The sequence below is a fragment of the Ambystoma mexicanum genome, chromosome 10 (assembly GCF_040938575.1).
Source record: "Ambystoma mexicanum isolate Mex_15411 chromosome 10, UKY_AmexF1_1, whole genome shotgun sequence".
Taxonomy (NCBI): domain Eukaryota; kingdom Metazoa; phylum Chordata; class Amphibia; order Caudata; family Ambystomatidae; genus Ambystoma; species Ambystoma mexicanum.
Genome location: NC_090932.1, coordinates 1,176,411,847 through 1,176,437,286, shown reverse-complemented (window position 1 = coordinate 1,176,437,286; position 25,440 = coordinate 1,176,411,847). Strand labels below are relative to the sequence as shown.

At 45.5% G+C, this 25,440-nt stretch overlaps 1 protein-coding gene across 6 annotated transcripts in view; it reads left to right on the top strand.

Annotated features, from left to right (window-relative positions):
• Positions 1-24,569, top strand: part of OSBP2 (oxysterol binding protein 2) — a 2,072,116-nt gene extending 2,047,547 nt beyond the window's left edge. For 4 of the 6 annotated variants that reach the window (XM_069619135.1, XM_069619136.1, XM_069619134.1 and 1 more), the window contains one exon: positions 14,913-24,569. In XM_069619135.1, the coding sequence (XP_069475236.1) occupies positions 14,913-15,055 (143 nt within the window). In that variant the 3' untranslated portion in view covers positions 15,056-24,569. The remainder of the gene's footprint in view (positions 1-14,912) is intronic. The other 2 variants (XM_069619138.1, XM_069619139.1) reach the window with 1 other exon arrangement.
• Positions 24,570-25,440: the final 871 nt, after the last annotated feature.

The following is a 25,440-nucleotide window of genomic DNA, read 5'->3' as shown; positions in this document are numbered from 1 at the left end:
AAATCCGTGTTTACATCGCAGAACTAGAAAGAGATACAGCAGCTGGCCTAGATGGGCTAAGAGATAAAGTGTCTGGCCCAGATGGGCTAAGAGCAGAAGTATTCCTCTGGAAAGCAGAATGGTGGGCGCCAGTTTTGACTAACGTTTTTAATGCAATGGTTCATAGAAATGTCCAAGTTCATGGAATAGAAGTCTTCTGTTACCACTTTTTAAAAAGGGTAAAGTAACGGATCCCAACTGCTACCGGACGATTTCCCTTCTTTATATCGCAAGCAAAATATTTAAAGGGTGCTTGGTGGCCTGCCTATTGGAGTGGGCAGTAGAGCAGGGAAACATGCAAAGACAATGAAGCGGGATTCAGGAAGGGATATTCGACCAGTGGTTTGTCCTGTAAACCATTATCGAGAAATATACAAGTATAAGAGGGTGAAGGTAATGTAGCATTCCTTGATTTGGCAAAAGCATTCATCTCAGTAGATAGAAACATTCTATGGGAAACACTGGCCAAAATAAGGGTCAAGGGGGGCCTGCTGCAGATGATTCAGATGTTGTATGTTAATACATAGGCAGCAATCCGGTGTGCAGGAAGGAACAAATACTTAAGGGATATTGTAACAAACAAAGTAGTTCTACAGGGATGTCAGTTGACCCCCCCCTTATATTCACCATTTTCTTACATAGTTTTAATTTGCATGAGTCTTCTGCTAAGGTTATGCCTGCAAAACTAAACAGAGTGTATTACAGTGCACAGCTATAAACTGATGATACAGTGCTGATAGACCCCACAGAAGGGGGACTGCCGCAGAGTCTACAGTATGCTGAGCAGTTTTTAAAAAAAAACCCTTAAATTGTCACTGAACCTGTCCAAAACAAAATTGGAACCTTTCGCAGAGGCAAATTACAGGGGAAGTGGCGCATTAACCAAGAAAGAATATATGAGGTGTCACTGTATAGATACCTCTGGATAATTTTTGCAAAGGATGGACGATGGACTGCCCACGCAAATCAGGCAGCGAAGCAGATGGAAGTAAGTTTAAAGGGTCTCCAAAGGTTCTGTTATCTGTATGGGGGAAAAGACTGGATAAATGCCTAGAAGTGTTGAACCTCAAGACTAAAATGGCTATAATACACGGAAGCGAGCTGTGGGGATACTCCACTTGTGGAAAATTGGACGTGGTGCAGAATGTTTTTCTGAGGAAAGTGGCTTGGCTCTCCCCAGCAACACAAGGGGATACATTGCATCAAGAGCTGGGGCTACCCACCATGGCATGTTAGGCGTGCGTCCGATTTCTTCAGTTTCTCCTGAAAATACATATAGACCCCACAACTAATCTCAATGTAAAGAATGCATTTCTAGAAATGGCAAGTTTACCTGTAAAAGGCAAATACTCATGGCTCATAGAGGGGACGGCTGTGATAGAGAGATGGAATTTAGGCGAGATGACTCACGCACTGTATATAAAGGGCAAAGGAGGAGTCTGGTTGTGAAAGGTGCAGGGAGCGAGGAATGGGAGCTTATGCAGGAGCATTTGTTAAAATTATCGACAGTGAAATTGTATAGGGAGAGCTGTGGTACAAGTATACCCCGACATTTTATTACAAAGGTGAACTCAAGTGAGTGCAGGAGAACAATCCTTATGATAAGGTTAAATGTTTTACCAATGTGTACTAGGACCCCGTGGCTATGCACGTACAGGAAATGTCCGTAAAGGTTAGGAATGCCCGTGAATCTTCTACATTTTTTGTTGATGTATAAGAATAACGTTGGACCTAGAAAAAAATTGTTAAAATCACACTTTTTAAAGAATAAGGTGACTAATTGTGCAGAAGCAATTGTTCCAGTCTGCTCCATCCCACACCACGAGAGTACGTGTGTGCTGCTTCCTCTGCTTTTTCTGCTTTGCTGGGGCTGGGCTATTGGAGAAAACAAGCCCAACCTCCATAAAAACCCTTCTTCCGCGCGGAGTTCCGGGCAGAGTTCCAGTCTGCTCCAGTCCGCTCCGGGAGCTGGGGCTGTCGGGCGGATTCACCGATACAAGTGAGCTGCATGAGAACTGCCAGGACACAGAGGAAGGCGTTCAGTGCCCATACCGCCCAGCGGATACTCTCTCTTTGTCCTGCACGGCCACTTATCTCCCTATCGGGTCTCCCTTTTGCTCTGAACTTAATCTGATCCGAACTGAGCTGAGATCAACAGAAATAGAAAACCGAAACGAGCGTGGGGTCTAAAAGTGAGCTCTGAGCCCCCCTTGGTCCTGCTTAGCTGACCGATCTTTGCTATCTGCTGACACTGACACCTTATCCTCCTGCTCCCCATCCTTTCCCACCCCATCCCCCCCACCCGTTCCTCCCCTTCCCTTCCTTCCCTCCCCGGTCCTGTGTCTGCCCTTCTTCCCTACCTCCGTTCCTTTTCCCCCTTCTCCTTCCCCCCTTCCCTCTTCCTTCCCCTTCCAGCATCCTATATCTGAGATGGAGGAAGATCCAGATCAACGCTTTTTAAGGAGCCACATGAAAAGGACCCCACTTACCTCGAGTCAGCCTCCAGCCTTCAACCACAAGGCCTCCTCAGTCTTAACTTATGGTCCTCTCCAAGACCAACGACAAGGCCCGCTAGCACCACCCGACGATGGCCGCCCCCCCACCGCTTCGGCGAGCGACCCAGGCTGTGCGGGAGCCGGAGGGCCCCTGCCAGGGGGTCTGAGGGTGGCCACATCGCTGACGGCTGCCGCGTACGACGTCCACTGCTCGACATCTTCGGTTACCACCCTAAAGCCGGCGGCCACCTTTGAAGCGCCTAGCACCCGAGATGATACGGGCAGACGGGCACCAGCCCCGCTCGCTGCAGAAGCCGCGAACTCTACACTGCGGATCATCAATTCTCCTGATCTGGAGAATCCCTGCAACCGGCGGAAGAGCCCGTTCCTTCGGACCACTACGGCCCAGATTCACCTGGCTCAGGAAGCCCAACCGGGCAGACCTGACACGGGTGAAGCTACTCACTCACGGAACCTAACCACACCAAGGGACGCCGAAGAGACTACCCTACACCTGTCACCCAGTATGTCTACGCCGCCTCTGATGCCAGTGACCACATCGCCCCCTTTAGACCCAACCGGATCTCCGGAAAACAGGGCCTATGATGCCACGCACTCTCACACCCATACTGACCCTTTACTTGCGATTGCCCTCCACGAGGAGAGTCCGGATTCAGATTCCGACATCTCCCCTGACACACTGGATAACTCCAGCTCCAAACTTTCCACCAAGCATCCTGCAAAAAGACCAACACATAGGATTAAAAGCAAATTGACACTTAAGCCCACGGCGGTTGCAGCTACAAACTCCAAAGCTCTTTCGACAAAGAAACAGCAAAATCCAGCGCCCGGCTCTTATAAAGCTAGCAACCAGAATAAAAAGGTCGTTTCACAGCAAACACAAAGGAAAAAGGGCTATGCAAAACTTGCCCTCTCCACCCCGCGTTTGTCCAACGCTCTGATGAATTTTTTCAAGACACAAGGTAAAAGAAAATTATCCAATGACTCTGAACTATCAGATGCCGAAATCCTGGAAGTTTTTGATGAGATCCCTCCAGTGCCCAAATCCAGGAAAATTACAGCTTCAACCGAGCCTCATCTATCCTCAGTCGGGCAAACTCCGCCTCTGAGCACTCACCTCCTTGGATCCTCACCGGACGCACCAATTGATTCCCATCCGGGCTCTGACTGCCCGCCTATTGACATTTCGGTCACACCTTCAGACCTGCTGGCGAGGTCCCAACCATCACCCACCCCGGGGCGGGTGGCATCCGCACACGCAGATCCAATAAACACCACTAGATTGCCACATCAGGGCCTTACGGACATTCTAGACCTACTACAACCATTAGCAGGGCCACACAGAGAAACGCCCCCCCACCTGCAGGTAAAGCCCGTCTTAACCCCTGCCTCGCCCAAGTCCAGTCACCCAGTCTCCGCATCCCAGTTCTCCTGTCGGGACGACCCCAACTTCGAAACGAGACCTGCAGCTTCAAGACCATCGTCTACGCGGGATATTGGATCCCCCAATCCCACTCGTAGACACTCTTTGGCGAACCCCGCCTCCTTAGGAACTAGAGACACGCCACTGAGGACGGGAAGAAGATGGGACCTTCCTTCATCGCCCCACAAAGAGTCCCCTAACAACAGAAAGGATCTGACCACAATCATGTCAGCCATAACCATTGCCGTGGCCCCATTCTGCAAGCTGTATGAAACGTTAAGCGACGTCTCAAAGGACAACACAGCCATTTTGGCGAACATACAGTCAAAGCTTACCTTCTTAGAAGGATATATAACAGCCATCGACCTGAAGTATGACCTAACGCATACAACAAGCCAGGAGGCAGGCCCTGTGTAGCCCATGGCCGCAGCTCCCTCCGGTTTGAAAAAAGGTTCTGCATCAGACATACCACTGCACAAATCCACCCAGACCTCCCACCCTAAAGACCTTAACGAATCTGCCTCAATATTCACGAACAAGCTACAATCATCGTCAAGCACAAACACGGCCACAGCCAAGAAAGTTCTAAAATTAGCTATGACCGATCAATCACCTGCCCCAACCCACCAACGGACCCAAGGAAAGGACGAGTTTGGAGTGTTGACGCTCAACCATCACACCGATACGGGACCTTCCGCTCGTGGCCCCAGTCGAGCGAGCTGCATAACGGACCCACCCAAGGCCTCGGTCTTAACAGAAGACCCTTTAAACTCAAGTCTCATACTGATGGAATCATCTGACGACGCTCAAGCAGTGCCTGAGGTAGGTCCCTCCAAAGGCATTTTCTCACAATCATCGCCGTCTACCTCCAACCTCAAGCCTTCAGAGGTCCCCCAACTCCAATCACTGACGATTCAGAGTCCCCACAAGTCCACTCAGGGTGTTGGCAATACAGACCCTCCAAGACATGCGACGGCCACACAAAAAAGACCAAGACCAAGAACCAGATCAACGAGGTCGCCTATGTCAGGCGCCTGCCCTTCCCGACAGCAAGCACTACAACATGCTGACAATATGAGGGCCAACACCACCCGCCTCTTCAAACTAGAACAAATCTCTAGCAAAGACAAATACATCAACTTGAATAGAAGTACTGTCTTAAGGATAACATCGTCTCTACCTTCCCTAAAGAACCTAAACTCGGCTGACTTTAAGTGGATTGAGCCTTATCACAGAGACAACAAGGCTAAAGCCTACCTCCACATTTACTCCTCCGCAATACAAGACATCTGCCGCCAAGCCGGTGAAGACTTAAAAGCTCAAGGTTTGTGGCTTTCGGAACTACCAACTCTGGATCCCAAGATCCCCATCAGAGAAACACACCATAATAAAGGAAGGTCTAGCGCCCTCACTCCATCTAATCGACACGATAACCGAAGAATTGAATTGAAATCTCACTTCATACTCTCACCCGGGACTCCGAAAACGCGCCTAGACTCCCCTGCCCGCTCGACACGCCCAGTCTGTGAACATTCCGAGCCAAACCGGTCACTACAGAAAAGCCACTATATTAGAAAACAAGATCCTGCTAAGGCTCGCCCGTCCCATTCTCAAGCCCATAATAGACCACGTCGGGAGAACAGAAAGCTCAGCTGGAGAGACCAGTCCCCGCGAAGAGTCCGGCTTAATTACAGCCCCCGGGCGCAACGTAAACCATCTTCGCCGACGGCCAGCACAAACTCGACAATTCCATCTGGCCCATGGGAATGGATAAAGGATGCTCTATCTTTAAAGCGCACTAGATAGCAATTATCAAAAGAAGCCGATACCCAATCTTATCAAAAGGCCTTATCGTTGGCCTCTTGGAACACCAGAGTACACTCCCACCTAACTGATCACAATACCGTAGACCTGGGTCAATTTGACATATTTTGTCTCCAGGAAACATGGCTCCAGGAAAAACCATCCATGGACGGTTATGACATCGTGATCTCGCCAGCTGTTAAAGGTCGACTAGGCCGCCCTTCAGCAGGCCTTCTGATTGGGATTCGGTCAGATCAAAACCTAAAACTTATCAAAACAACGGCAAGATCCTACGAGGTGCTGGCGGTCTTAATTGAATGGAACCCGGCACACGAATTCCCGACACCACACGCAAAGCAGTCCTCAGCCCTACCACTCGCTCTCCTCACTACTTTCTGGAACCCACAAAGGTCTTCGACACCACTCTTCTGTCAAACTATTGCTGAGGCAATCGACGAGATTCTTAATGAATGGAACACCCCTTATCTACTTATCTGCGGGGACCTCAACGCGAAATGCATTCAACCACAAACCACCCCTCGAAACTCGACCATCACCACAGCAGCGGAGCTCAGGGGCCAAGCCTGGATGACCCTGATGTCATCCAGGAACCTGCACAACGCCGCCTGGATCTTGGAAGGCCAGCCACACCTTCCGACTTGGGAGAGAGACCGGTCTTCAGCCACTCTAGATTACATCTTCGCCTCCCCAGCACTGTGTGCAATTATTCAAGATTTTCGTGTAGTCAAAACTCTACCAAGCGACCATAATATGCTAACAGTATCCTGGCCTTCTACCGGCCGCACTGCACCGTGCTACCTGACATCAGTCGAAACGAATCCCCAACTAACGCGTCTTCGCTTGACATCGGCCAATATCAGAATGATCACTCAACAGTACGTCTCAGACATTAAGTCAGAAATGGCTCTCGTTCCATCACCAAGGCCGAACTACCTACCTATGCTTCTCAAGCATACGCATCATGTGAAACAGGGGCTGGCGACCCCAAAAGCCCATATTCATCAGTACGATAAACAAATAGCATTGAGAAAAAAAGCACTGAGGCTACTCAGAAGACGCGCCAAGGCTGACAACACCATTGTTGCATGGGACCGATGGAAAGACGAAAATAAAATCTACAAATCATGGATCAGAGCGTGCCGAGCCGCACTTTACCAGCACAACGCTGAATTAATGACGAGAGTCTAAATGACAAAGAAAACCGCGGACTTCTGGTCCCTGGTAAACGCCTCCCATGGTATCACAACCTCAACTATGATCAACGCAGTCCCGGAACAAGTCTGGGTCACATTTTTCACCAATCTTTTCGCCAGTCCGTTCTCTGCCACTAACACGTCTTTTGATACTACGGCCGCCCCCTGGATCGACCTGTCAGCTCCAGCAGACATAAGTGCAGCTATTCAAAAACTAAAATCTTCACAAGCTCCGGGACCAGACGGCTTGACGAACATAGACCTAAAGAAACACCACATGGAATGGTCCAGCTTCATCAGTATTTTGTTTGACCATTGTCGATCCACCAGAAAGATTCCAGCATCATGGTCCAAAGCAATCATCATCCCAATCTTCAAACAAGGAAGCAGGGAAGCGCCTGAAAACTATCGCCCAATCGCCCTATTGGACATAATGGGCAAACTTTTTGCGTCTCTCCTCCTGAACCATTTCAACCATGGGCGAAATTGGCCCCCTGCAGTGACCCATTTCAACTAGGCTTCAAGAAAAACGGCGGTACCGCATTAAACACCCTCATACTCACCATTCTGAAAGCCAAAATAAAACAAGGGTCCCCCACAGTCTACGTGGCGTTCATCGACCTCTCTCAGGCATTCAACAAAGTTGAGAGATGTAAACTGTGGAGAAAGCTGGAAAACTGGAACTGCCCGAAAGACGTGCTACTACCAATAATAGCCCTCCATACCAACAATACACTCAGTGTCCGGTTGAACAGACAGGGAGCTCTGTCTAAAGAAATCCCCGCTCACAGAGGAGTTAAACAAGGCTGCCCTCTAGCCCCTGCTCTGTTCGTGGCTTTCCTGGGGGACTACAAAGACTCGGAAGCCCAGGTCCGAAGCTTCCCGCCGAAGTTTGGCAACAGTTCCCTTTCACGCCTTCTCTACGCGGATGACCTGATTCTGTTTGACCAAACCCCGATCGGCCTCCAACGGCAGCTGGACAATCTGGAAGCCTACATGACCTTCAACAATCTTCAGATCAATCAGACGAAAACGAAAATCATGATCCTCTCCAGATCGGGCCGCTCCAAGAAAAAAACTCGACCCTGGTCAGTGTGTAAAACCAACATCGAAGTGGTTTCGCACTTCAAATATCTAGGAGTGATTTTCGATGGCTCCTCGCAGGAACTCACAATGCAACAACATCTGTGGTCTAAAACCAAACAACTTACTTCTCAACTAAGAGCGATCAACAGAAAGTATGGCAAATTCTCGCTAGTGCCGGCCATTAATTTCTACAAAGGCAAAATGGTACCGACCCTGACCTATGGTATGGACGCCATGTTCACTGTTCCGTCCACACTCTGGCGGTCTCTGGAAGCCTACATTTGGAAATCGCTCCTAGGCCTACCCAACGCCATTCCAATCGAAGCCATCAGACGAGACCTGGGCCTCTTATCACTAAGTGCCTCCGTTAGTGGGTCCTCATTGGCCCTCTTCAGGAAGATTCTTATTAAGGACAGCCTACCAATTTCCAACATCATCGGTCAAGAACTTGAGTCATCGAACTGTAAGGCTGTCCAAAAATGGACTCAACTTCAAAAAACCAAACTGGAGGACTTGCACTGTACATTAAACGACCTGATCTCAAACCCGCAAAGAGTCAGTGAAAAATTGAAACTACAAGACTGGATTAATACTTCTGACAAAGCGGCCGCAACCAAGTTCCTTAATCATCTTCCACCGACTTACAACAAATTGAAACTTCCCATGGCGTACTGTCTGAGATTCCCGGACAAAAAGCTTCGCTCTATATTTCTAAGAGCGCGCTTAAATCTGCTCCATACGCGGGAAATCTTAGCGATGAGAAGGTTGGCGACCGACACCACATGCAGACTGTGTAAACTTCCGGACTCTACTGAGACCGTCCGCCACCTTCTCCTAAACTGCCCCGCTTTAACTCAGTTCGTACAGCTTTTCTATCTCCCCTATGGCTCGACTCGGTACTGATCGATGAGCAAACATGGTGGTACTGTTTGATATCTGGTGAAAAATCCCGCTGGGCTGCTGCGACGGCCAAAATAATGGAAGCTGCCTTCAACAAAATCAATGCTGCAACCTAGGCGCTCCCCTGGCCATTCACTTCCAGTGGCAAGGCTCCTAGCATCTGATGTCCGTGTCACAGAAAACCTTTGAGACCACTACTGCACTTGACACGCTGAGATTTTGACCCCAAATCTCAAGATGCCCCCCCCTTATTTCTTAGGTCGCATCCTTGTAAAAATCTTTCTCTTTGATTATATACAAGTATAATAAAAAAAAAAAAAAATAAATAATGACTTCAACCGACAAGGCTTTTATGTTAGACTTTGCTTCATATGTGAAAGTCACTGGGGGGTAGATGTGTACACTGTAAAAGGATATTGTTTTTTTTATATTGTTTTTTTAAAGAGTTTTTTATAATATGTACTCAATTGTTTATTTATGATACATGTTAATGGTATACACCGAATAAACCTTGATTGACTTGACTGCTTCCCGACATTGAAAGTAACAAAGGCTGTTTGCTTCCTACTGTATGATCCTGGGAACATGTTATTTGCAAAGTGCTGCCAGCCTCTGCAGCCACTAAGCAAGTTAATGAAATATGAACATGTTTCTAAAAAAGCATGCTTTGAGGCCTGTTCACAGCGCCTTGGCCTAACATTAAACTTTGTATACTTACCTGTGACTCAACTTTATTGACTATATGTTATTAGCTTAAAACACAATTAGTAAGGGCATTCTCCAGCCTAGTGCATGTAACATTGTGGCTATCAATAGAGCCCCCTTCCCTTTTAATGGGCTAGTCCTGCAGCTGGTAAGTTCGCGCCTTTTCACTGCTCTGAATTTGCATTTTTACCACACAATAATAGAAGAAAGAGGAATAGTGTAAAGAGAAAATAGAAGGGGAGTAAGCTCAGAGCATAGTAGAGAAGTGTTATCAGCCCAAGTCACAAAGTAAGGAGGATCACAGCGGTACGAGTGAAACCATTCAAGCACAGATCTCTGAAAGCCTAAGAAGTGAGAAAAGAGCAGAAAGAAGAACAGAGCGAACGACGTTGTCCCAAGCTGTAGAAAGAACCAGGAGAACAAGGGAAGAATGTTTATCTTGTCATGCAGAATGGAGAGATTTAGTGGCATAAAGTAGATCTGTCCCAGTTGAGTGATAAGGGTGGAAGCAAGACTGATGGAGAGGTACGAGGGGAAATCGATTTAGGGAGCAGAGACTTATGGGGGCTCTTCCTCTTTCCCTCTTCCCCTTCCCTGCTATTCTCCCCACTGTCGCTGAGACTGGTCCCTCATGAGTCTTACAGGATATCAGGCCCTCTGCCCAGTCAATTCCACCACCCACCCCCCTTCGCCCCTCCCTCTGGGCCCTCCCCTTGACTGCGGCGGCTGCCCTCCCCCCATGGACACCTCCTCCCATCTTGCACTTTGCCATTTGACTCTCCCCTGGCACCCTTTGTCACTTTCCCTCCGAATGTCACAAGGCCTAGTAGGACCGTTATTTATTTTTATTATTAATACTGTGTGTTTGTTCCCCATGCTCCCTCCCCACCTTTGCCTTGTGGCGCCTCGAAACACTTCTGTTGTATAGGCGCCTTACAAATACCCAATAAATACAATATATAGACTATGGTTCAATGAGTTTAAAGAGACTAGGAAGAAGAGAAATAGGTCGAAGATTGGTGGCAAAGAAAGGGCCAAGTGAAGGACTTTTAAAGATATTGCACAGAATTGTCAATTAAGTAAGAAGAGAAGTATAAACCTTGGGAATTAACGGTTAAGGTAGAGGAACCGAAGGGGCAGTGCAGTAAGCCTAGGATATGTAGGTAGTGTTAGGGAGAATTCTCACAAATGTGCTAATTCCCTCTACCTTAGAGGCCTCCAGCTCTTTTGCTAAACTTTGGGGCTTTGAACATTTTAATTCTGTTAGTTTTCTGTGTTTGTTTCTTTTAATAATAATAATAATAATAATAATTAGGCTTTTATATAGCGCTACAAACCCTCAGGTATCTGAGCGCTGCTTATTATTACCCACGGTGTGTGGTGCTCATTTATCGACCTCGGAAGGATGAAAGGCTGAGTTTGGCCCCGCCGGGATTCGAACCTGCGTTAACAGGCTCTGCACGGGTGTCAAAGCGGGCGCTCTACTCGCTGTGCCACTTGACCGGCTTTGGTTATGGAGTTTTAGACAACTCCATAGGCATCATCTTGTTTATTTGTGTGTCACAGCACCTTCAGTGCAGTGACACAGGGAAGCCTTTTAGGCTCTCCCAAGGTTTAAACACTTTCTCTGGGATAAACTACTGTTTCCTAGAAAATGTAAAGTTAAATTGACTTTACTAGTCTTTTTAAATTCCTGGACCCAGCACACACTATCTTCCAATAGAGTGCTGGAGGGGTTGCCTAGTATCCCCAGTGCCTAGAAACTCATGTAGCAGTCAAATGCTACCCTTTCCTATCGAAATGGCTGGTGGCAGTGGTTTTACAATGAACTACCATGATTTTTCCTGACCGTGAACACCGGTAACTAAAATCGCGGGAGCCATGTTTGTCAAGATGGCGTCTGAGCCCCCTTTATTTAAACAGGTCCCGGCTTCTTATTTCGCCATTTCTTTTTGGAAAGGTCCTTCTAGAGTTTGTCTCTGCGTGCCAAACCAGGTTTGGTCCCTTTGTTCCTACGCCTTTGGCGGGCTTCAGGATTGAAGACCGCCTCTGGCGCCCGAGTGTCTGGGCTAGGCAGGAAGTGAAGGAGGTGCCAGAAACTCCCTGTGCTTAGTCTCCTAGGAGACCCAAATGCACTCTGACGTGATTGGCTGGCTGACTGTCCGGCAAGGACGGCCACCCTGCTGGGTGAGCGTCAGCTAGGTTGGAATGAATGGGAGAAAACTGTTTAAAAGGCGAGTTTCTTGGGTTGGAAGGCAGAGTCGACCACTGGAACGAAAGAACCAAAGACGAGCTGGAAGAGGATGGCTGCTGCACTCCTGGACCGTTGGTTTGCCCGGTGAAGCCCTGCTACAGGTCCGAATCGCCAAGTTCATCTCGACAGAGAAGCCCTTCAAGGACGACTTCTCCCTTTGAGTTGGTAGGACCAATCAACTCCTAAGCCACCTGGACACCATTCACAGAGCTGGTTGTATTTTCCTCAGAGTGCTGCAGGAAACCGAATAGCCAGGGAGAATGACACCAGTTTGTGTGCTTGAAGACAGCTACCGGAATCGAAGATTGCCAGTTTGCCAGCTTTGTGACCAGTCCCTGTGCAGTGCAGGAGTCACCTGAAGTCCTCCCTCTTGTCCCCACGACTGAGGCTGAGGAACAGTGAGATCTGGAACTGCCAGGAACAGAAGTCTTCAGCTGCATCTTTTTCTTCAATACAAGGTACTGTGAAAACCTGCCCGAGAGAACTTACCTCTCACTGCAAAGGTGCGTGAAACCTTGGCAACTTGCAGGGCTAGTCATCTTGTGACCCGACATCTGAATCTTTCTTCTATGAACTACTTCGGAGAACCGTGGCAAAGATATTTCCATTTAACTACCAGAACAATTTTTACCTATACGAGATTCTAGTCCATTGACTTTGGCCTACCTATTGCATTGAATCAACTGCACTGGTGAACTCAAACTATTTGCACTGCTTAAGAACTGTATTATTCGTTTTATTATTTTATGCCTTGCCTTTCTGCTCCTACTTCAAATGCTCTGAATGCCATTTTGCTCCTCCTTCAAAGTAGTTTAAATGTCACAGAACCGGATAGTGTGAAGTACTGTAGTATATTTTTGTGTGATATTGATTGCCTCCTTTTAGTGAATGCTTTCTAATTGACTGTGTAATAAATTAATAAGTGTTTTACCAGGAAACCTTGAGTATGTGTCTATCTGAATACTTGTGATTGTAGACCTCTGTGTAACACCCTTACAAGCTCACATTCCCTCTTGAGATAAGCCTTGCTGCTCAGCTCACTACCAAAAACTGTGTGGTACAGACTTATACCAAAGGTTGGTTTTGCTTACACCTGTAGTCATATTTGTGTGTAGTGGTCCCAGAGGATACTGCATGCAAACTTTGCCTAACATGGAGCAACATCCGTCTCAAAGAGAGGGAAGAAGAGGTCATTGGAGAGTAAGTGTTGAGAAAGGAGGCACAAGAATTGTATTTTAAATTAGGAAGAATAGGTGCACAGAGAAGTGCAACCTTCAGAGTGAAATAGCTAGCAGAGTCAGAGGCAAAAGAGGAGAAGATAGAGAGGGAATGGTAGGGGAAGAATATGTATAAGAGCTTGAAAGAGACTATAGGCAGAGGCGTAGACAAGGTAGGGCATGGGCGGGCAAGGCCCACCCATATTCAGCAGCACTCTGTGGGCATTTACAGATGTTAATGTCGCTGAGGTAGGCCCTTCTACATTCGTTTAAGGCCCCATTTGTTACACAATCCTGGCTATGCCTCTGGCTACAAGTATGAGAAGAGAGAGTGAGGTGGGGATAAGTATATTACTGCCGCTTACCAGGTGGCAAAGAAAAGTCGTAAGCACGAAAAGAGGATATTGTATGGAGATCTTGAAGAAAATTATATTTCTTCCAACAGCGTTCAGCTCGACAAAGAGAACGACATAGAGAATACATGTGCAGAGTAACGCAGTGTTACGCAGGTCTCTGGGTTTTGGGTGGTGGAGAGTCAGGATGGCATGTATGGGTCTTATGTTGTGGGGGTAGGGAAGCAGGATGGCAGTTATGGGTTGGTTGCTGGCTCCACTCATGATTGCCCCTCAGAACCAAGCCAGACTCTCTGGCTCACCTCTACTCATAAAGTCTCCAGGTGTGCCACCTTGGATTAGTACAGGCATAGACCCGCAATGTCACTGAAAATGTCGGTGTAAAGCAGGACACCACGTAGGGTTAGTGGGAGGGTGGGGCAGTGAAATGTGCGCCTATGGATACACAGCACTTGTGATAGTGTTCATTTGATGCTCAACCATCAAACATTTAAAATATGTGTGTAGATTTTAAATGGCTGGTGTTGAAGTACAAAGTGAGCCTTTTAATGAGGTATTGATGGCCATCGCTGTACAGTCATTTTACAGTACCAATAGCAAATTGTGATGCACATGTATTTATGTACATGGGATTTATAAGCGCAAACCTAGCTGGCAAGCAACGGAGCACTGCACATAGGGGACGTACAAAGGAAGTTATACATATGGTGCAGGGGAGGCAGAGGTGCTGGGATGGGGGCACGGGAGGGGAGTTCCGGAGGGAGGTTCCGACCACTGCTTGGGGCATTCGTCTGACCATGTTGTGTGTACCCGACTTCCAATGCAATTAAATACCTGCCAAAGATATTAGTTTTTGAGGATATGATGGACTGTCTGGTATATAATACTACATCCCATATGATGCGAGTACCAGAGCATGTCCTGGCACTAAATGACAAATGATGGCAGTACATGACTATGAGGAGGCAACAGTGGGAAATGGTGTAAGTACCACGGTATGTTTTGTGAGTGACTCCAAAATCCTGTCAACGTTTGGCTTTGTCAGTGCTTGTTTTGACGTGCCTCCATTGCTCAGCATTCACAGTGTACCTCTGCGTTTAATAAAAAATGAAGGCATAACCGGTCCTCTGTAACTTTTCATTGACCCCCCCATATTCCTTTCGTAATCCATGTTCATAAGTGTCACAAACTTGTTACCAGCATTTTCAACATTCTTTTTGTTAGTGACTTATTACTTGATCCTGCCCAACAAGCTACCCCATCACTGCCTACTGCTGACACACAGGATGACATCCCACTGTACAGCTTTGTATTTGCTACCGTGCAAGATTGCGTGTTATGTCTCTAGTCCTAAGAATGGGAAAAGTTGTGTGTTAAGTGTTTTTTTTTTCTTTCACCACAGGCGTTGATTACGAAGGATACCAACCCATGTGGTTCGAGAGGAAACTTGACCCCATCTCTGGAGAGATAAGCAGTGTGTACAAAGGCGGTTACTGGGAGCAAAAGGATCGCAATGACTGGTCTCTGTGTCCCGACATCTTCTGACCAGATCAACACCAAACTAAGATGGCCGAAAGATGACAACCCACCTGCCACTGGGAGTCACTTAGAGGAGGGAGAAAGAAGAACGGGGCACGGACATTACAAACCTACAATACGTTTAGCCCGTGGAGGCCCAAAGGAGGTCTTCCACACCTTGAGAAGAACTTCAACCCTTCACAGTAACAAACTCAAAATGAGCGTAGCATTAAAAACAAGAACGCAAACAGACATACAGGGATTCCAAACCTATTTTATATGCAGTAGCAGGAAAAAGGTGTCTTTATTTTCGTTATGATAACGATTTTTTAGCATCTAATGAGGAATAGGAAAAGCTCAAATCTTTGTTTTATTCCGCCTCTGTCCTTTATATGATATCAGTCTTGAGTTCTTTCTTACTGCTAAAATGAGGCTAAGAAGCATGCCAATATGAAATCAGTACCAAGACTCCGGGGAAAAGCAGGATTTTGTTTTTTTAAGATAAAACAGCTTTGCTCTGGTCATTTGCGCTTTGTGATTTTAATAATGATTACATTTCAGGGTTTAAGAAACTAGTTCTTATAGATGATCTTAATGTGTGTAGCTACGGCGATGGATATTTGTGCAGAAGGACTAGTCATGCAGGTGACTAGAGGATGCAGTAGGGTTCCTATCTGAAAGCGCTCTCTGCCTGCCACTGTGTACCATCTTTGGGGCAAGCTTTTTCCAGGTTGAAGTCCCACCTGAGTGGTGGCGGTGTGCAGTGATTGCTCAGGGCTCCACGGTGATTTAGGAGACCAGTTTGCTCAGCTCAAGGAGATAATCTGAGTAATGTCCAGGTTGTTACACAAACCACTGCCACAGTCCGTTTTGTAGGGCAGAAATGCGTGCATTGTTTCTGATGCTGGTTGTATTTTAATTTACCATTTCAGATGTACAAAAGGAAAGTATTTGATGACATTCCACTGCTAGATTTATCCTGATTTTTGCGCAATTCATAAATCAATTACTGATAGGCAGAATAAAAGAAAATCTTTTTTCAGACAGGCGTCTACACCTTTTACAAACATGCTTTCATGGTGGGAAATTAGATGTTATTCTTAAGTTTAAGTATACATAACGAAGGGGTTGTCGTTTGTTATGAAATGGTGCAGGTCAGCCCAGGTTTTGCATTTGCTCCCTCTTTGAGTGAATTTCCGGGTTTCACCTTTGCTCACCGGTTGCTTCTGGCATTTAGCTAATACATACAAGCCAGGTGCCGAAAAGGGGCTGAAGTAGAGATCATAGCAATGGAGTAACATGGGCATGTGTAGTAATCCAAATTGCAGAAAGGGTGGGACAAATACTGCTTCCTCTAATGAAGTTCCTATTACAGAAGGGACAAATACCGGCCTAGGTAAAACCTACTCAACCAGGTTACCACCGGCAGTAATTCTCACCAAGGTTACTTGCTTACAGCAGTAAAAATGCAGCCAGCAGAATTGAATTCCCTTCACCAAACAGTATAATGGAACAAAATGCATCCAGGCCATGCCTGTACTTACTGCCCAAGAAAAGACCAACTTTTTGACTGGTCTTAAAAAAGTTCTTATCCATGTACAGCTGCTGTGTAAAAAGTGTGTCACATGTAAACAGTAGACTCACATGTGGTGCTAGAGGCGTGGTTTGTGTTTTAGGAGTCAGATGCCATGCCCTGAAATTTAAATCTATCATGAGTGGCTGCATTTATACCACCAGTGATAATTATCCATGGTAGTATATCCCCTGTGCTTCATTTCTGTAGCTCATGGAATAGCTGAAGGTCATGTTACACTGGCTGTGTTCGTACAATGGCAACGTGTTATTGCAGTAACTTCGGCGGTATTGCCTGGCAAAGGGGTAATCGCAGCAAAGCACTAATTAACTCCCAGGTGTATTTTCTTTTTTGTAACAAATACCAATGTATGTTAATTATGCTCACTATTTTCAGTGAAAGTCTCAGAAAAGGAATGTGTTTATTTTCTGCGATCTGAAGTGCGCCACGTGAAACGAATTCAGCGTTCAGCAATTCACACTGCGTCTCAGGAAGAGATGCACTACGCTTCCTTGTGAAATATGATCTTTATTTTACCCAGGAAGGCATTTTAGTTTACCACAGAGAATAGTGAAGGTGCTGTTTTGCACGCATTATGCTTCCTGATTACGTATCGTAATCATGATTAATCTTAGTCCTCATGACTCGTCACAATCCTTACTTAGTGAAGGCAGTCCGCCCCCTCAGACAGTTTTCCCATGAAAATGTCCATAAATGTGCCATGATCCCGAGTGGGGATATACGCCCCTCTCTCCCCTACCTCATCCTTTGTTTTTATCCTAACAAGGATGACTGATGATACCAGGCAGGGAGAGGAGGGAGGGCCGCATGGAATGTGACGAGTTGTGGGGAGTACTAATAGTGATTATTGGCATACACAATCAGTCATTATGTCTCTCCCTGCCCCCTCCTCGTCGCATTACTAACTTATTGAAGACATAGCTAGCAGCACTATGGTCTGCAGGCAGTGTGACCAAACAAGCACCAGTACCCAGGCAAACTGCTCTCCAGTAATCGCACACTGATTAAATTGTGTACAGAGAGGTCCTTTGAAGGTTCCTGGAACCAAATGCAAGTAAAAGAGGACCATCCATCCCCAGATTCTTACATCTTATAACGGGTCTGGAAGAGGCTCAAGTAACTGTCTTTCAGATTTCCTGACACTTTCTGGACAGAAGGGCGTCTCACTTTTAGTAGAACTTTCGTAGAAAATCCATGGACATTAGCATATATGTAGAACAGATGACAAGGTAGCCGCATCCATGACTAACACTGTGAAGTGTGTCCTTCCCATTGCTCTGTCTCGAGCAATGAATAGTCACCTATTTGTTTATTTAGGCAAATAGTATAAGTCACAATGGAGCAAACATATCAGAATGCCTTTCTGGAAGCATTAACCCCTATTGCAGGAAACAGGCGAGTCCTGTGCTGAAAACAATAAACTCTGATGGAAACACAGATGAGGATTATTATCATAAGGCTCCTTGTGCCCCATGGTGTGCACCAAGGGTTTGGCAAACAAGTAGCAATTTGACTGAAATAGCACTCGCCAATATTAATGGTCACGCACCCCTTCAGAACCTCTTGAGAGGATAAGAGATCACTGAGGGGTAATCCTGAAGCTCACATTCGTAACATTGTTTCACAAGGCTTCTATCATGGTCATCTCTGAGGCTGAATCAAGACAAGAATGCCTTGGTAAGTGACCCTTGGATATGGAACTGGGAAGAGCAACATTGACCCACTGTATCTTGCATATGAATGCAAGAATGTGACATCAGATGACAGAGCATGGACTACTTTCTGTTAGCCATACACCTGGAGTGGAAAAGGTTCTGCAGTGTGGGCAGGACAAATTCAATGCCAACCATTAAACACAACAGTATGCTTGTTTTAAGTCTTGTTTTGAGGCAGTCCACAGGAATTTTTCAGTTGAAGTATTCACCAAATTTTAAACGATCAATGGCAGGTGTCAGTGGAAGACAGGGGGATTCCACCAGAGTTGAAAATATCAGTATGAAACACAACTATTTCATCCTAGATATTTGCTGACCTCAGCCAAAACCTTAGAATTCTTATCCTGATGATTTAATGTAGGAAAATCAGACCTATCATCAGCTGGCAGAGCTCTGTTCTCTTGTCCACTGGCCTGACCTAAGCCTCATTCATTGTACCACTGGTGGTGAAGCATAAATGGTAGAAGACAAAAGCCCATAGCTGAAGAGGGACCCTTGTGCGCGTATTTAGTTCTGAAACAATCTCTAAACCTTCAACTACCGCCACCCTGATCCCTTTGAAGTGAGAGCATCATAAACGGGTGGCAATTACCAAATAATCTTAGTCTTCGAGAACATACGAACATGATACATAGGTACCTTCTAAATGTTTCACATGTGTTTTACCCCTTGATTATGCAGAGGTATTATAGCAGATGACATTAGGTTCCACCTTGTTCGTTGACTTGGTCTCAGATACTCAACCATGCAGATCAAATTTCAGGATCTTGAAAGTACTGATAGACTTTTAAAGGGCTGCAGCACTCTTCTAGTCACAGAAATCCCATTACACCATCATTGCCATTGGTTTGCATAAACGCAAGAATCAGGGATGCGCTGTCTCCTTGTAATTTTGTATCCATCATGTTCGGACCTTCTCTCTCTATGCCCCAAGACTCTGGAACCAACTCTCTATCAACATCAGACTCACCCCCTTGCTTCGACATTTCAGAAAGGAGCTCAAGACCCTCCCTTCAAGGAATGGCTCCCCCCTAACATCTAGGTCCACTCGCCACCCTACCTAAGAGTGTGTCATCAGATCCTCACTGTTTCCTCCCCTGGTTGCTTCCCCCTCCCCTGTTGTTAGCTTCCCACTCCCTTTCTTCTCTGCTCCGGCTCAACATGCTCTTCCCCCTCTGATTGTAAAGCGCTCTGTAGCTTCTCGAAGCTAGCTGTGGGCTCAATTAATACCCTAAGAAGAATAATAATAATAGATACCTTAACATTAACGTATGACCTTGTGAGATCCTCAGATAAGCCCACGCAATCACATACGTGTACATTGTGGTGGTGGCTTGAATATTGCCACGCAATTCCTAGAAGTTGAAGACTATTGCGTCTATAAGTGTTGGTGAACAGGCTTGTCTGAGGGCTAGGAACCCTAGGAGGGCTGGCCTTGCTGCAACCAGTAGATTTCCTGATTAGAGATACTCATTCCAAATGCTTACACCTCTAAGGAGATTCAGTACAGCTCGTAATGATTCCATTTGAGGCAGGAATCTTCTGCTGCCAAATCCAGATGAACCAGGAATGTTGTGGGAAAAACAATACATGTACAGTCATTCCCGTGAGACCCAACACAGCTGAGAAGACATCTGCCAATGACAGATCATATGTTTGCATGACTAATGCAAAATTACCTTAGGCAGACTTGAAGCCATGACCAGTCGATCCCGTTTTTTTTGGTATGCCTGAGTCCATGACTCGTTGTGCAGCTTACATTTCTACTGAATCATATTAAGACCAATCTAACTTCTTGTATGTCCCATGGCCAGACTGAAGCCGGAAACGAACTCCTTGTAAGGGTTTTTGTAGGTGATCCAATGAATAGTTGATGCTCCACCAGTGAGGCTGCTCCCCTCCCTGATTCCCAATGACCTTTCGTTAGTCCTGTTTGCATAATGGCTGCAATTATTTGACCTCTGCCACACATTCACCAAGGACCACATCCGTGAGATAGATTGTCTACTGGTGGTGGAGAAGGTCCATTACCAGAAATGTCAGACCAAAAATCTTATTTTGGAGGGTGAAGGGTAGCACCAGGAGAACCAGAGTAAGCTACATTTAAAAGCCACTGTGCATCAACTAGAGACAGCTGGGAGACCATCATATTCCATAACCAGGTTAGTGTGCTAGGGAACTGTCCGAAGCAGAATGGACACCACATGGAAGTCTGGCCCTGTCCCACCCCAGAGGAGGTCCAATTCTGCACGAACAACACGCACCCTCAGACAGTTTCAAAGGCCACCTCAGTGATGCCCCAAACCTGATGGCTAGCTTGGGACTTCATCAAGTCCCAGCGAGTTTTGTCAGCATTACAATGTCCAAGAGTTATCAAATGCTTTACCCTGAGAAAAGCATTTTGCTGGTGAGCAGACTGCCAAGCACTGTATTGCTACTCTGGGCCTCCAACCCTCTGCTCAAATGCCCCATCAGTTGTGTGTAACAGGGTGGGCAGCACCGTATTTGGTAGTGAACAGGTTCCACCCAATGAGCACCATGTTTAACCGAGTGTAATGAGTCAGCATTTTTAACTTTGGGATTTCTAAAGCTCTTTATGCAGCCGACTGCTTTGAAAATGCTAGATTTCCTTAATACATCCCTTGTGTGCAAATGTAGGGGAACGGAATAAACCTAAGGCTAAACGAAAAATAATCATGAGGTGAAATACATTCTAGGCAGCAGTCAGATGCACCCGTTGATGAGCCACTGGAGCTCCTCACACTGTTTCCCATTAGCCAGATGCCAGAGTCCCTTATGACTTCAGTGTTACATGATTTTTTGATGTTACTTCAAGGACTCATAACAGCATTTCTTTTTTCAGGCAGCTGAAACACAGGAAATAAAAAAACATTCTCTGAACACCACTGTAAGACTGGTGTCAGGTTTTGCTAATTTAAACTGAGTCCTGATCTTTTTACTACAGTGCCCCCACCCTGTAATGGAAGATGGCCTTGCGAGATCCTCATGAAGGAGGACTGTTAAGCCCTACCAATATGAAAAACAGAAAACATTCAAGGCGTCCCCTTTTACTGCGGCGAAGACATTGTCCCTTAGGAGCTCTGCTACAAGCAGCAGTCTTAGTGCAGCGTGTAGATTATCTGCCAACCAGCGATGACAAAGGCTGACCTGAACATTTTTAAAGTATGCTTTGGCCCGCAACGAGCCCGCAAATGCACACAGGTGCCTGTAACAGCGTTGTATATGCGGAATAATTGCTGACAAGCAAGGATAAGACAAACGTAATGTACTTAGGGTCTTGCTTAACCCCCTAAAATATGGCTCCTTCAGAGCGTGTCCTAAGTGTATGCTCTTTACCTCCTCCCTTGCACATCTGCTCACAGCTAAGTGCTCTATGGGGCAAGGAGAGACAAAATGTCCCGTTTAGCTCGCAACAGCAATGGCAGAAGACATAATTGCTGATTCCATCCAACTCCCAGCTTCCTAAAAAGAGCCTGCAGCAGGACCTGGCCCTAGTCATTTTCCTGGCTTACTATGGGAGACAGAAAACACAGGATTATTATTATTATTTTTAGGGTATTTATTGAGCACAGACCTGGATTTGGGAAGAAACCGAGCGCTTTACAATCAAAGATGGAACAATATAGTGAGATAAGCAGAATTTCTTTTTGCGGAGGGCAAACAGGGGAGGGCAAGGGTTGGCAATTGGCCGAAACCAGGAGAGGAGACAGTGGGGAATAGATCACTCAGTCTCAGGCAGGGTAGGGAGTGCAGGGTGTGTGGACCTAGGTGTTAGGGAGGAGTCCTTCCTTGAAGAGGAATGTCTTGAGCTTCTTCCTGAATTGTATAAGTTATGGGCAAGTCTAATGTTGATGGGGAGGAGGTTCCAGACTCTTGGATCGTAGACGGAGAAGGCCTGTCATCTGGTTCTTTCTTTCTTGTACCATCAGAGTTCAAGTCTGCACATTTCCATCTGATGGATCACAGGCCTCCGGAGATGCTGAGTTTGTCAGTGAGGTTGATTGGGGATTTCAGGGTGACAGCTTTGCAGTTGATACAACAGGATTTGAAGATGATACAGGCTTGCAGCGGGAGTCAGTGCAGTCAATGAGGGTCGGGGTGATATGGTCGAACCTGCAGAGTCCTTTAATGAGTCTTGCTGCAGCATGCAAGACACATCTCAGGGGTACCAGGGCAGTCGCCAGAAGGCCTTCCAAGAGGGCATTGTCACCATCCAGGTGGGAGAGGACAGGGCCAAGGCTGCGACAGCGGATCTGAAGTTGTTTTCTGGGATGAAGGCTTGATTTTCCACAGGAGAGAAAGTTGGTAACGAGCGATTTGTGTCTTCCTTGCTATGTGCTGTTTGAACGTGAGGTGTCTGTCGATGTTGAACTCAAGGGACCTAGCACAGGTGGCCAGCTGGGGTGTGACGACCTCGAGGTTCATGGCAGAGAGCCAGGTGTGGATGTCAAGGTGTTCAGTGTTGTTGGTCAGCAGTAGCAATTCAGTAATGGAGGGGTTGAGCTTCTGGTAAGCACTGGACATCCAGGACTGGATAAAGTCAGCGGAGGGAGGGACCATTATTCTCCACTTGGAATCTTGTGAACATTACAGATATGTTCATGGGAAAACTGGGAAGGTGGACTGCCCTCAAAACGTACAGAATGTGACAAGGAAGGGTGGTGCGTGAGGTAACGAAAGCAACATGCCTCTGCTGCATGCACTATTATGACACACTGTGTTCAGTGTGTGTAGCTTCATGACAGTTACAAGCATTAGGTGTTCACAGAATGGCAAGAATACAGTGCATGTGCTGTGTGCAGGTGAATAAAAACACTGCTTGAATACTGCATAATATGGGGAAGGTTAAACAGGGCATGCTCTATGCATTGTGGCAAAGGTTTCAGTGCTGCTGCCTCTGATGCACATTATGTGATGATAGTTACTTGCTATGCCTCCCCATTGACCACTATAGTAACAAGTTCCCTGTACTGCACTGCTCTACAACAGATGTGCTCAGAATAAATGCATGTCTGAACAGTGCTCTAAGTCTGTTCTTGTTCGCTAGAACACCATGGCTCTATCTCTTGGCTCCTTATAGTAATGACATTTGATTTGTGAATTTAGCAAATGTTATACATTTGGTTGGCCAGTTATTATTAAATTGAAGACATCTTTTGTTATTACAAAATTCAGAAATTGCTCAATTACATCGAACTATGATGTATGTTTACCCTGGGGAGGTGGTACAAGCAACAATCATTATCAATATTCAGGGAATTTTCCTTGTCTCTCTTTCTTAATCCATCACCCTCACTTTGCATCATTTATCACTTTGCCCTCTTTATTGTTCTCTCCCTAAATCTGTCTCCCTCGCTCTTGCTTATTCTTTTGTTCTTACTCTCTATGCCCTTCCTCCCTTAATTTATCTCTGACTCCCATTACTTTCTATTTACCCTCTTGCTTTCTGTTGTTCTCTTCAACATATTACATTCTCTTCTTTTGACATCACTCACTTCATTAAAACGTCATACAGTATAGTTGCTGTACCCCCAATGGAATGCCTACCTAAGGACATTTCTTATGTCAATGTCACTTGATCCCATAGAAATTCTGGAGGAATTGTTCCCCCTAAAATGTTTTGATTACCCAAGTGCTCCATCTCTTTTCTTTTATGGAGAGGTCTCCTCCAAATGTTATTCCACTTTATCCCCATTCCCATCTTCTCCTGCCCATGCTACTACCTCCTATTTTTCCACTTTTTTTCTGCCTGACATGCTATTTTTGGTTCAAGGAAAATGTGCTAATTTTGCAGGAAATAGACACAGTCTCAACTGTTCCAATTTGAATTTAATAATCCGAGGGAGACTGAAATGCCTATGCTACCTCAGAAGAGCCTATTCTATAAGCTTGTTGTTTCTAGTGTAAAAAAAAAACATATTTTTATGTAGAAGTAATTAACATGTAGGGTTATTTTACTTGTGGCCAGTAAAGCTCCAAAGGTTTTAAAATAATACATACTTGAAAGCAAACCTCTGTCCAAATTATTTTTCTCTCTTAAATTACAATTTTAAAACTGTGTAATCAACATAACTATCAATTAAATAAAGTGAATTGTCTACGTTCAAAGAGAACAAATACAGCATGTACCTTTCGTCCAATTTATACTGCAGTTTCGTGGAATTTTTACAGCACATAATGTAATAAAAAGACAACTTCTGCCACACTCAAATCTGAAAAAAACACAATTTTGATTTCTAGGTGCTTGAGGTGCTTTCTCTTTGTACCTTAGATCAATCACAGTTATATAGTAAACCCTGATGTAAACTTTGCTAACTTGATCTGTTAATATTTTTTATGACTAGCATTATTTACATGTGTGCTGCAGCAATACTGCCCTTGTAAATAAGTAGCTTTAATCAAAACAACATTCAGACATCTTCCTGAGTGAAAAATGTCAAACCCCTAAAAGAAATTTAAAAAAAAGATTTAGTGGGGATTTAATACAGTTAACATCAGCACAAAGCACAAAGTAAAGTTGTGCTAGTGAGTTCCTAATTGACAGGCCTTGTGGCATGATTCTAAAAATGCCTACAAATTGGTTTATTTAAATTATAGGTTACTTTTCCAACACCCAAAAATATAAAAACCTTGGTTCTGTTGCTTCGTACTAGGATTGCTTTTGTAGAAAGAAAGATGCAGGTTATTTTGCACATTAACCCCCTTGCAGTTACTTTGTGCAAAATGTAAAATGTTTCTGAAAAACAAAATCAGTTACAAAAGTAGTTTTTAACATAAAATGTATTACTCAAGACCTACAAGTGTGGTATCAGGTTTCATAGGAGATCTTTAAAAATGTAATTTTAAAAGGGTAAATTAGACCAGTATTAATGACTTAGGAAATCCTGCAATCATTCTGACTTCTATTGGTCAGGCTGTTATATAATGTGAGGACTGGCAAATTCAGAAACTATCCCTGCCAAGCCAAAGGGGCTTGGTTTTGACAAGAGTTCATTAAATGAGGCCAATCATCTTGCATGCATGTTTTTACTCAAATTAACATTTCCATAACTATTTTCACAAGTAAATGGCTTAGTTCCAAC